This window comes from Eleutherodactylus coqui, chromosome 8 (assembly GCF_035609145.1).
Source record: "Eleutherodactylus coqui strain aEleCoq1 chromosome 8, aEleCoq1.hap1, whole genome shotgun sequence".
Taxonomy (NCBI): Eukaryota; Metazoa; Chordata; class Amphibia; order Anura; family Eleutherodactylidae; genus Eleutherodactylus; species Eleutherodactylus coqui.
This window is the reverse complement of record NC_089844.1, coordinates 37,535,606-37,549,265: the sequence shown is the minus strand read 5'-3', so window position 1 is coordinate 37,549,265 and position 13,660 is coordinate 37,535,606. Positions and strand designations below refer to the sequence as shown.

The following is a 13,660-nucleotide window of genomic DNA, read 5'->3' as shown; positions in this document are numbered from 1 at the left end:
GGATACAAGATGTGTTTAGGGCGGCCATGGAGGCTCCATTACCCTGTTTGACCACCTCTAGCTTGGATACAAGATGTCGTATGGGCAGGCATGGAGGCTCTAATACCCTGTTGCACCGCCTCTACCTTGGATACAAGATGTGATACAGGCAGGCATGGAGGCTCTAGTACCCTGTTGTACCGCTTCTAGCTTGGGTACAAGATGTGTTTAGGGCAGCCATGGAGGCTCTAGTACCCTGTTGTACCGCTTCTAGCTTGGATACAAGATGTGATATGGGCAGGCATGGAGGCTCTAATACCCTGTTGCACCGTCTCTACCTTGGATGCAAGATGTGATATGGGCTGGTATGGAGGCATACAAGTTCTGTATGGTATCCTGCAGCATATCACTCCACATTTACAGTAACTGAGCCTCTCTTGTGCAAACTCGTAGGCTGTCATGGTTGGCATCCCAGATGGTCCCATACATATTTTATCTTCAATAAATTTGTCAATGTCTGTCTATCGGAGCGTCACGCACAAATGGTACGACTGATTGACATGAGACTTTGCACATAATATAATCTCAACCTGGAAAAGGTTATAGGCTAAAATAAATTCAGAAATGTTGTTGTCTTGGCAACCTTATTGCATTTGTTTTGCCTTTGCTTGACTTTTAATGCAGAAACCACCAAATTTGCTTTCACCAATGGATTCTACAGACTCAATTTAGTATTCCTTGTTATTTCCAAGAACTAATTCCCACTAGTAGAGTCAGACTCAGCAATGAAAATGTGTGTTTAAGGACTGCTGCTTAGCTCCAGTCTAACCCTGGTGGAGCCACCAATTATTTGCCTATTTTGTCCTTCCTAATGTCTTAGATGTCCGTGTGGATAACAGTTTACAAAAATGATCTGTCCCCCCGACAGGAGTACATGGAGCAAATTGATGAACACCGGCCCTAATTTATAAAAACTGCATAACCGTAAATCAACAAACAGTAAAAAACTGTTTTTGGTGCCCATAGAAGCCAATAACAAAGCAGCTTTCATTTTATCTCAGCACTGAGGATTGTAAACTGTTGCCCATAGCAACCAATCACAGCGCAGCTTTAATTTTACCTCAGCAATATAGTATATAGCAACCAATCACAGCGCAGCTTTAATTTTACCTCAGCAATATAGTATATAGCAACCAATCACAGCACAGCTTTCATTTTACCTCAGCAGAATAACAAATGAAAGCTGAGCTATGATTGGTTGCTATTGGCAACAAAAAATGCCATATTTTACTCAAATCAGACTAGAACTGGGGATTTGTATACGACACAAACAGATTTTGTGTTTTAAATATAAAATGCCAAGCAAGGGGGTGTCTTATAATACTTACCTAGTACCCGGTGTTCAGGTGCTTGTGCTGGTCTCCATCACTGCTGCGGGCTGCCGTGTCCTCCTGCACGCCAACAGAGCAGTTCTTCCTGGTAGTGGGGCTTGAATACTCCACCTCAAGCAAGCTAATGGTCTGATTGGTTAATTCAGCACCGCATCAGTCAATGAAAGCCGGCACTCGATTAACAGATTGCAGCCATTCACTGATTGTGTGCAGCTTTACAGCAAAGCTCTGCAGTCACAAACATGGCCGTTATCGGTGCCCAAACTAAACATGGATTAGTCGCTGAAGACAATCTAGTTCCACTCCATAGCGGCCAGTTTTGTCATTCACGACACCACTGCAGATGGAGGTGATGGTGGGTGTCAAAGGTCGTACACGTAATGGGCACCATGAGACCAAATGTCCTTCAGCCAAGTGCCTAGGAATAGTTCCTGACAGACACATTGATCTGTAACTATGGCGCCACCTGTCCCTGGATGGCGGACAACAAAATAGTTAGAGCTGCTCATACTTGTTGGATGATCAGACGCTCCTCTCTACTGGTGGTCTGTCGGGGGGTCCTGAACCCGGTCACCTTGTGTGCCTCCATCCACTGGTCCCAACACCTCCTAACAGTCTGGTCAGATGCTCCTCTCTACTGGTGGTCTGTTGGGGGTCCTGAGCCCGGTCAACTTGTGTGCCCTCATCCATTGGTCCCAACACCCCCTAGCAGTCCAGTCACAACGGCCGGTGGGGGACAATCGATCGATACGACCATCCAGCTTCTCACATCCCAATAATGCGCCCCTCTCAGACTCTGGTACTTTGGTGAAATCTCTTCTCTGCGTCGTAGAGGCCTCTAGTGGCCAACAAGCTCTACACAAGCGGAAGAAGAGGTCACTATACACAAGGAACCTCCAAGAGCCTCTTATAGGCCAAGAGGGAACCACTTTTAGGGCCTCCGGTAACAAGACCGTCCATCTAATCACCACAACTCTCATCATTTACACATCTGCCTGAGATGCAATCGCAGGACGAGTTTTACAGTAAAATCACAACTTCCTCGGGGAGCGGGATGTTTTTGACAGAGAGTGTATAATTTTCTAAAATACTTCTTGCTGCAGTCCCTCTTGCAGTTAGTAAATTGCAAGATTATTGTCTATAAGGGGCTGTTCACACTTTTTATGTACATTTAGCAGATATGTTTAATGTACTTGAAAAAAATATACAAATGTATGCCATTTTAAACATACGCTAATATTTTTCAGTGCATCCAATAAACATACAGTCATACATTTTCATCTGTTTGTGTCCATTTTTACCTAAAAACATTTTGTTTTTACTGCAAAGTCTTTCTTTGTATTAAAGGGGTTGTCTCGCGAAAGCAAGTGGGGTTAAGCACTTCTGTATGGCCATATTAATGCACTTTGTAATATACATCGTGCATTAAATATGAGCCATACAGAAGTTATTCACTTACCTTCCCTGCGCTGGCGTCCTCGTCTCCATGACTCCGTCTAACTTCAGTGTCTAATCGCCCGATTAGACGCGCTTGCGCAGAAGGGTCTTCTGCCTTCGGGTCTGTTCGGCAGCAGTAGTGTTTTGGCCCCGCCCCCTTCTACGCATCATCGCGTAGCTCCGCCCCATCATGTGTGCCGATTCCAGCCAATCAGGAGGCTGGAATCGGCACACGTCATGGGGCGGAGCTACGTTTTCCATAGCATGTCCTGTGGGGAGTATCTGCAACGAGATCCGGAGGTGAACGCTCTCTCCGGATCCTGCAGTGCAACTACAGCCGTGGGCATTGGGCCTAAAGCCGAGGTGAAGAATCGCAGAGCATTGCATTCCCGTGCACCTCGCAGGCTGTGCGGTCCTGTGCTGGCCATACAATGGGCGATATGAGGCATTCTAAGGATACGCCCAAAGATAGGATATGCCGTGTTTTTTTTTCCTGCACCACGATGCATTGCGGGAAAAAAAATCGCTCGTGTATAACCCCATTCAGAAGAATGAGGTTCATATATGCGCGAGATTTGTGTGTCTCGCAGCGCACAAATTTTGCGTGATTTTCTTGGCCACGTGAAAACGATTTTAAAGGGAAAAAAGTGTTCATCTACAAACCTTTATTAAGAAAAAAAGGGTTTACAGTACAGATTTTCATCCAGAATCTAGATAGATAGACTGACTGACTTGCAGCGCCACCATAGATGTATGAGGGATGACTTTGCACTTACATGGGGATTATGGCCTCTTTCCTACCCATCCCCAGATAGCATTTCGCGTCTATCCTACAAATCCCGCTGTATTATACATAGACTTATTTCGGTCTTGTATAATAAGTTATATTCTCATTAGCTGAGCATCTGCTAGGCGCTGGAATGTGACTCTCACAAGTGTCATTGCACAAGTTAACGGTCATTGTCGGGTAGTTGCATGTCTCCGGCTTCATTGGTGGCATGAGGAATTGGAAACCTGAGTCGCCTGTGTATAGTATTTATTGTGATCAGCTGTGTACACTGTTAAAGGGCATCGTCAGCGCTGGCTTCTGTGGGGCAGAGATGGTAGAAGCTCCAGGCTGGACTGCCTAGCTTCCAGTGCCACCAGCGCCCCCCCCCCCCCCCCCCTGTCCTGTCTCCTGCACCTCTCTGTCCTGTTCACTGTCTTTCTTTCTCTCTGTTTGCTGGTGGGAGGGAGCGAGGAGGGTAAGAGTCTAAATACAGCAACAGATTGTACTCGAGGTGACCTCGTCATGCTCAGTCTCTCCACCCTTCTTCTTTGCCTCTCGCCCCTCCGTGCTTTTTCCTTTTTATGTGCATCTTTCTTCTTTCTCGGCTCTTCCCTCCCCGTGCTCTTTCCCTTTTACCCTTCCGTCTTCTTTCTGGATGTACTTTTCTTTATTCCTTTTCGCTCCTGGCCCTTGTTGCATCCATTGTCTTGGACACCTCTGCTCAACTCTGGCTGCACCTTTCCTTCTTTGCCTCTTTTCTTTCTGGATGTCTTAAGATAGTCCGAGATGTTTTTGGGGGTCTCTAGCTGTGAATCGGTGAGTGTCTCTGTGTCTGTCTTTATCCTTGCATGTCTCGTACTTGTACATATAGCAGAGGCTCCTCTCAGTTCTTTTTTTGGCAGTTAGGATAGATGCCAGTGCTTCACTGGGAGGTGGTAATGGGAGGGGGTGGGGGGGTTGAGTTGGCAGGAAGCCACTTTAGGCATTTCTGAGTTTTGGATTGTATTTTGCAATCTTACAAAAATATCCTAAGAGAACGAAAGACGTTGCTGAGAAATTACAAGACTTTTTGGAGATATTAGAAGTTACCGAGCAAGTTATGAACATGGGGTGTCTTGTTTTGTTGACTAAGGCAAGAACGTCTACAGTGTCATAGCTGGAATCTTCTTATTCTGTAAATGTGCTGCTTGACATCTTAAGCCTTCAGGCTGGAGCTTTCGTTAACTCATTCCCTCACCAGCGCATATATGTATAGGTGGGAAGGGATTTGTGTGAAAATATGTATATTTATATCATAAGGATGATGCAGGCTCAGAAAATGAGCCCGCATGATCCGCAGCCGGAGCAGGCTGTGACTGACACCTGGCCTAACTGCTGCAATATGGGGGATCAGTGAGAACACTGATCCCCACTGTTAACTACTTACAGGCCACAATCAATGTTGATTGAGGCACGTACAAGATTAACATAGGAATCTCACCGTAAAATTACAAAGGGAAGATTGGGGCAACCGAACGCCCATCAATGGTATCTGGGTTTGCCATGACCAGTAATCGCTATGATAAGCCATAATACACTGCAGTACAGAAGTACTGCAGTGTACTGTCTGAATGATCATGAGATCACAAGTGCAAGTCAACTACAGGGACATTAAAAAAAAGTTAAAAAATAAAAAATATTTAAAAATAGAGCAAAAAGATCCTTTTTTTTTTACACTTTTATGGTTCTTTTTCTTAAAAAAAAAAGTTAAAAAACTTGTTTGGTATTGTTTAGAGATGAGCGAGTATACTCGCTAAGGCACATTACTCGAGCGAGTAGTGCCTTAGCCGAGTATCTCCCCGCTTGTCTCTAAAGATTCGGGGGCCGGCGCCGGTGACAGGTGAGTTGCGGCGGGGAGCAGGGAGGAGCGGGGCGGAGAGAGAGATCTCCCCTCCGTTCCTCCCCGCCCCCCGAATATTTAGAGATGAGCGGGGAGCTACTCGACTAAGGTACTACTCGCTTGAGTAATGTGCCTTAGCGAGTATATTCGCTCATCTCTAGTATTGTTACATCTGCAACAACCCATACAATAAATTGAACACACTTTTATACCGCATGGCAAATGCTATAAAAAAAACACAGCCAAAGCGCTTTTTTTTTTGTTCGTTTTGACTAAAATATGCAGTAAAGTGATCAGAAAAGTTATTTGTACCCCAAAATGGTAACAATACACACGTCTCCATCCATGGAAAAATTTAAGTTATTGTTTTTTGGTTTCATAAAAAATATATATTTTTTTCCCCCCCAAAAAAGGTTTTGATTGTGCAAAAGTGGTAAAGCTTAAAAATAAATATAATTTAGGTATCGTAATCGTACCAACTTGCAGAAAAAAGTTAGCATGTCATTTTATACTCCGTGATGAATAACATAAAATACAAGGCAGAATGTATGTTTCACCCCCCCCCCCCAAAAAAAAAAATTAATACAAGTTATATGATACATTATATTTTCCCAAAATGGTACCGATACAAATTACAGTTTTCCATGCAAAGAACGAGCCCTCATATGGGTATATCAGTGAAAAAATAAAGTTATACGTTTTGAAAAGTGGAGGTGAACTCCCCTGGAAATTGTTGTGTCCTTGGGTCCAAAATAGGCGGTGTCATTAAAGGGTTAAAAGGTATAAGACCAGGAAAATGGCATGTCTTGTATATGTAAATCTGAGCTTATGCTGGAGAAATTCTTGCTTACAGGCATGTACAGTATGTACCATAGAGACCGACCCGGCAGCTTCTAGGGTGTCTGTGAAAAGTAAGATGCCCCATAGATGGGGTACTTCTTCCCAGGTCCCCTCCAATCTGTAAACAAACGGACTAGCTCAAGAATCCTTTAATCCCTTCTTCCTTATGAAAGAATTGGGTTCTCATATTCTGGGATGGCCTTGATATGGAGCCCAATTTTGATTTTCACAATTTTACATTGCTCCGTAGTGTATCCCCCAAGCACGCTCATACATGTAAGAGATTAGGGTATTTGTAATGTTCCAAAAAAAGTCTAAAGCTCTTGTCATCTTTCCGTCCAGCACCAGCCACAGAGTCTCCTGCCCATCGTGGAACCCCCCGAGATGTGCTGAGCCCAATTACATCTGATGATGAGTATCTAAGCCCTCAGGAAGACCTAAGTGAGCCTACGACCCCACAGCACGGCATGGCTGCCAAAACTGCAGTCCAACACAGTGTGACCTTTAAAGCTCCTCCATCATTCAAGGTCAGATCTACAAGAGATTTTGTGAATTTGCATGCTGGATCCTGATGTAGTGCCCAGTGGGGTATGACGATTAGCCAGATTGTACATGGTGCAATGGAGAACTTGCTGTCAGCCCCCACAGATGTAGAACCTTAGTGATGGCCAGTGCAGGGTAGAATCAAGGCCAATGCGGTATAAGACACGAGCTCATGGGGTCTAGAGCAGATTATGTGCAAGAGTCTTAAAGGAACTTTCACACGGGACATCATGTCAAAAGAATGGGACAAGTAATCTACTCTTCCGACAGCTTTATGAGGGGTTTCACTATTGCATGGGGCATTGGGATGGTTGGCAGGAAAGTTTGGAGGTACTTTCAGCAACCTTACAGCTTCTTCTTCATGATCCTTATACATTGAACAGCCACTTTACTAGAGCCCTACATCTAGTAGCACGTTGGACCTCCTTTGGTCTTCAGAACCACAGCACTTTGCCGTGGATTAGATTCTACTAGGTGATGAAATCATTCTGCAGGAATATTGGCCCCTGCGGACAGGAAGCTTCTTGTAGTTGCTGCATCTTACATGGAAGTACTGACATGTTCTGACTGGCTGACAGGAAGGGGTCATCAATTCATGCTGCTTGCACCAAATTCTGACCTCCCATCAACATGATGCAACTAAAGTCTAGATTCATCTGACCAGGCAATGTTTTTCCACTGCTCAGTAATACAAGTTTTGCGCCTTTTTGCCTACTGGAGTATTGCGTTTCTGTTTTTTTAGACATTAATGGCGCTGTAACATTTTATGCTAAGGAACAATGAGCTGTGTGTTTGGATGTGTTATTTGGAGCACCAGCATTGTATTTGGCTGCAGTTTCGATTTTTGACATCGCCCTCGGACTACTTTCGGTGACATGTTGTTTATAATCACAAGATCCACTTTCACGTTTTTTTTCTCGATCACACCGTATATACACTGTATATTTTCCACACCTGCCTTACGCGGTTGGCAGTGACATCCCGTCCCCAGCTGGACTAGCATCGATGACCGGGCCTTGTTGGAAGTCGCTCAGATCGCTGGATTTTCCCATCTAATGTGGAAACTCGTTACGTGATTTTTTTGCAGCTCTCTGCGGTCGCCGGGGTAATTTTTATTCAAGAAAGGTCCAATCATGAGACGGTTGGGGGCTCGAAGTAAGTGACCATTCATGTGTATGTTCCTCTTATGGTGAAGTATAGAGTAGATACAGTCTATGTTTGGTGGAGGTGAAGAGGCTTCCTAAAACCTCATTGATACACTACAGGCACATTTCTTTCGGAACCGAAGTACTGATATGAGTTTGTAAACTGTATATATGCATTTTTGTACTTTTCTGTAGGTGGCTGTGTCAGACCAGATGGTGTTTGAGGGTCAGGAGATAATTCTCCGAGTGCAAGTACTGGGAGAGCCCAAGCCAATGATAAGCTGGTGAGCATTCATACTGTAACATTGTATATTCTATGCATACAGTATAAGGCAGATGTATCATATGCTTTCACTTATCTGGTGCTGGTCATTTGTCACATATCTTATGTTCCAGTTACATCCAGAACTGTATTAACATATCGTATAGACATATAATAAAATGATCCATTTTTTTGTTTTGATTTCTTTTAAAAACAGGGCCCGGAAAAGAAAGTCACACGGGCTTAACTCCTATATGGGGGAGCCAGCGTCGAGGACTAAGACAAACACACATGTGCTAGTCCTCAGACATACACAACATATATAGAACTCAATCAGGTGACTTGACACATTTAGATGGTTTTGAACCTCAGACCAAAAATCAGTCTATAACAAATGAACTGTCAACTAAAAATGTATCTATCACAGGCGAATCAAAATAAGTATCTGTTAGAATTCAATTAAATGCTAGCACATTCCATCTAAATGTGCTAAGTCACTTGCGCTCTATTCTATCTCCTCCTCACTGTGGAGGTTGCAGCAAGGAGGACGGGGGTTGGGGACGGGACAGAACCCCCATTCTCAGCATCACTAGGAGTCCACGATCTATCAGTTTACACCCATCCGGAGATTGCTACGGCCAATCTGCCTCCAGAGTAAACAGGCAGTTGCTCATAGATGAATGAGTGCCTGTTTACACGGGCCGATGGGCGTCTGGTTTTATGTGTGCAGAAACTGAATGGCTAACAAGAAGTGAACGAGTTATCGTTCGTCGTTTAGTCGCTGCAAGCATTTATGACTATAGTTCAGATTCCTGCAAACCAGAGAGAATCTGAATGATCATCTCAGAGAGATCTGTCAGTGAGGCTGGACTGATGGCTAAAGCCCCTTTTACCCAGGACGACTGTTGGGCTGTTACATAGGAGCGATCATGGCTCAGTGAATGGAGGCGGAGCGCACTGGGGATGCTTCCGGCCCGCTCGTCTCCATTCATAGTAAACAGGTCATTGTTCATCGATGAATGACGGCTTGTCTACACAGAACGATGCAGCGGCAGACCAACAATGATTTTTAGGTCTGCATGAAAGATCTGATCAGTGATTTGTCACCGATCGTTCTTTCACTGCATGCGTTCATACTGCACAGCTCGATCTAACAAGTGACTTGTGCGATAATCGTGCCGTATAAAGGAGGCTCTAGTTTTCAGCCCTTATCAGGCCTGTGTTAACGCAGAGGAGAAATCATCGCTGGAACGACCTGGAAGGCATCTGCACTCCACAATTTTCCCGTGTAAAAGAACCCTAAGCCGTCAGTCCAGCCTCACTGACTGATCTCCTGTTGAGACTGAGGGCTTATTTAGACGAGCGTATATCGGCCGGCCGATATACGCTTACATCTAAGCAATTCGCCCCTTCCCTTCCACTCACTGACTCTCTGTCTCTCTCCTCCCTCCGAGCGGTTTGCAATGGCAGTGGGTGGGGTGTGGTGGGGGCGGAGCTAAGCCCGCATTTGTCCATAGCCAGCAATGGTGGTAGGCAGGACAGGGCGGAGCTTAGCTCTGCCCCTATCCCGTCCCCTCCCTTTGCAAACACCGGACTGGAGAAGAAAGGCAGAGAGCCAGTGAGGGGGAGGATATACCCTCATGTAAATAAGCCATTGGACTGCCGTGTCTATATATGGTGATAGGTTGAAGTTGCAGAAGACACGTGGTGCAAAATATTTAATTAAACTCTTTAATTTATTGTAAAAATGGCAGCCTAAAATATATGCATTTAAGTGAAAAAATCCCTCCCCCCCCCCCCCCCCCCCCCCAAAAAAAAAGGTGTCCATATCCTTTACACTCTTAGTTAAAAGTGGACCCCTGTTCTCAATGTCAGTCTGCTTGTGAAAGACAATATTCCCAATTGGTGCTTAGTTGGATGGAAAAACATAAAATATTAATTCATTAGAAATTGTGGCGTTCTCATGAAACAAATGTCTCAACATACAAAGATAGATGACCCTTAAAATTCTTAGCTGCCCCATTGATTTATTCATACGGTAGTTTCTACTTTTAATCTTGAATAGGCTGAAGAATAAACAGCAAGTGAAAAGCGGTGGAAAATATCACATGACGGAGGAGGAGGGAGGCGTTTTTTCACTTCATATTGTAGGAACAGACAAACGGGACTCCGGATTCTATACCTGCAAAGCAATAAACGAATATGGAACAAAGCAATGCGAGGCCAAGGTAGAAGTAAGAGGTAAGACGGGTCACAGCGATGGCTCTATCCTGATGGTCTTCTGTTACTCGCCATACGGTTATATATAATGTGTATACAATGTATAAGTGACATAAAAATAAATATGTACAGTGTTTCCGTGTATCGGGGCAATACTCACTATACATACCTTTCAACGGTCCCATTTTCCACTGGACTGTCCTGTAAAAGGACCACAGTGAGGTGAAGCTGATGCAGATTTGGCTATAATGGGGCAGTTCACAGATAGAATATGTTGAGACATAAAAGGGACTGCGGCCTGGGCCCATTGCGACGGAGCAGGTGAATAAAAGAAAAAAAAACAGGAAGACTGCGCATGGGGGTGTGCATGAGATTCGCTGCCATGCGCAGCACAATATTGGTGCCATACGCGGCTGTAAGCCGGGTCACCGCTGACTCACGCAGCGTTTTAAACATACGGCCATGTGAGCCTGGGTCTTAGACAGTAATACAGCCAGTAAATCTTAGGGCTCATTCACATGGGCATATATCCTGTGCTTAACACACGGTGAATGGAGGCAATGAAAGTCAATGGGCTTTCATTCTTCCATGCTTGCATACTGTGTAATGATATGATGGAGAAATAAATTGCTGCATGCTCTATTTCCCTGCATATTATACGCAGCCCTTATATGAAATGCTGTCCATATGCATGTATTGTAAATGGGCAGCGTTTCCATACGTATCCTCGCTCTGAACAGAGCAGGAAATACAGGAAATCACACTGTCCGTGGCGTCAGATTCCAGGCATGCACAGTACCAACCGCAGCCCATACACGGTCTCTGCTGGCAGAGCGTATGGGCTGTAATGAGTGCAACGCCGCGGGAGACTCGCAGTGTTGTACGCATACGCCCGTGTAAACAAGCCCTTATGTAGATATATATTTTTTTATTATTTTTATTTCTTTTTTTTATGTTTTAATGTTTATTATTATTGGCTTATTTATTTAGTTTTACATATTTTGTTTATTTTACCTTTTCCCGTAGGAGTTGAGGTTGAATAGAGGGGCAGAGCCATGTTTAGGGCAAGTCTTAAATTCGCATTAATCTTTGGTAGCATAAAAAAGAATTAATAAAATACACCTTACCTTGTAATGTGTAAAACTGGACACGGCCAATCACTTTAACCCATTACTGACTGCCCACTATTTAGTTGGACGGTTGAGCCTCCGTTCATGGCAGATATGGAGCCTGGCAGTCAATAAGCCAACACACTTTTTTGTTTGTTTTCTTTTATTGCTTTTGCTTTTACATAAGGGGCTGCACCAAGATCACAAGTTATCCCCTATCCATAGGATATCCACACAGTAGGCGATAACTTGCGGATTGGTGGGGGTCTCACTGCTGAGGCTCCCACCAATCTAAATAAGGGGAGTCCTATGTCCCCCATCCTCCTCAATGGGCTTGCTGCACCCCCACTCCCACAGTGAGAAGGAGAATGAGTGGACGCTCCATTTATTTTCAGTGGGACTGCTTTGGATAGGGTTTAACTTGTGATCTTGCTACAACCTCTCGGTACAGAGCTTTACATGTCGGAGAGAACACAGATGAAATAAGACAAAGCATACTAACTAAACTACTAGACAATTTGAACAATAGACCCTTCTTGCAAGAGCTTACAACCTATAAGGAAATAGGGGTGATACAAGATATGCCATAAAAGTCAGAGAGGCGTAGGTCTCGCCTCGAACCCACACCTGTCTCTAGTTGTGGTTCACAACACCGGTGGCGGTGGCTGGGGGCAGTTGGGATTACAGAAACGGCCTTTGCTACTCTGTATGCATAACTCCTTAAGAAGTCAATGGGAATTACAGTAGGTGTTATGCAAACAGTGTAGCCCTGCAAGCTTCACTCTTTTACCCAACTCATGTGTTAAGGCCCATTTACATGGAGCAGTATCACTCAAACGACAGTTTGACATCTTTGAGCGATCATTTTGCATAAACTTAAGTAGATACTCAGCTACTTAAGAGCAATTTAGTGTCCAAATGAAGCCTTTAAATGAAAGCAGTTAATAGCCCGAGGGCTCTTATCTGCTTTCAGTTCTTTTGTTCTCCAACGGGAAACAATGCTGTCAGCACTCCCCCGTGGAGAACTGCTGATAAGGCTGAACAATGATTTTTTGGTTGGTCTGAATTTAATGATCAGCTAGCAGTACACGTAAAGCAACGATTATCGCTCAAACGATCACTTTTTAGCGAATTTTTTTTTTTTTTTTGAGCGATTATCGCTCCGTGTAATAGGGCCTTTTACGGGAAGTCTGTAGAGCACTGCAATATACTCATTGCCTAACTCCCATTGATTTCTCTGCTCAGCTGTTTCCGTCCTCTTGGCTATCTTGTACAGAGTGGCGTTTCCATTCCGGCCATGTTTCGCCGAGGTGGGAGCATTCTTTTTTTAATGATCATCTTATGTTTTCTTCACTGATCATGTCATTACTGGGGACGCAATATACAGTGAAATCAGTGAAAACTACATGGGGACATGAGGAAAAAACACATCCACACCTTTAAATGCTTGCAAATGCCGCTTAGCCAGCACTTTTTAAGGCTGCATTCATACATAGCGGATTCGGTGTGATTATTGTCGTGGATTTTGTAGCAGATCTGCAGCAGATTTCCCTCTTTCAATCGGATTCAAATTGAAGGGGTGAAATCTGCTTCGGATCTGCACAAAGATCTGCAACAAAACCGCCAGCAAATCAGCTACGTGTGAACGCACCCTAAGAGCAATTCTACCCTTACTGGAAATTGTCAGTGCAATGTCAGTCCTTACTGGGGCAAAAAGATAATCAAAAGCAATCTCGGTCTGCCGCCATATGGTGCTTAGAGCACAAACAAGGATGACTGATTCCTGTACGTGGATTGGATCATGACCTCCCGACCATTATAATGGTGTATGACGCGTTTTTGTTTTTTTTTCTCTGTATAAATCTGTCAAGAGTGGAATTGCTCTTTATATATTACTTTTTATGCAAAAAATCATTTATCACATATTTTGCAGTTTTTTTCCCCAAGGTTTATTCAAAGCATTCAGCTTACAGCTACAGATCTGATTTTCCAGTACAAGAGTCTGCGGAAATGTTATTATTTTTCATTATTTTTCTCCCATGAATCTGTACTGAGCTCTCTGATCTGATTCATACTTATTCCTGTG

The 13,660-nt window shown here is 44.1% G+C and overlaps 1 protein-coding gene across 1 annotated transcript in view; it reads left to right on the top strand.

Moving 5' to 3' along the window:
- The window catches only part of SPEG (striated muscle enriched protein kinase), a 406,747-nt gene that overhangs the window by 229,123 nt on the left and 163,964 nt on the right, over positions 1 to 13,660 (top strand). The window contains exons 7-9 of the mRNA XM_066575507.1: positions 6,638 to 6,822; positions 8,179 to 8,267; positions 10,311 to 10,486. Of these exons, the coding sequence (XP_066431604.1) occupies positions 6,638 to 6,822; positions 8,179 to 8,267; positions 10,311 to 10,486 (450 nt within the window). The remainder of the gene's footprint in view (positions 1 to 6,637; positions 6,823 to 8,178; positions 8,268 to 10,310; positions 10,487 to 13,660) is intronic.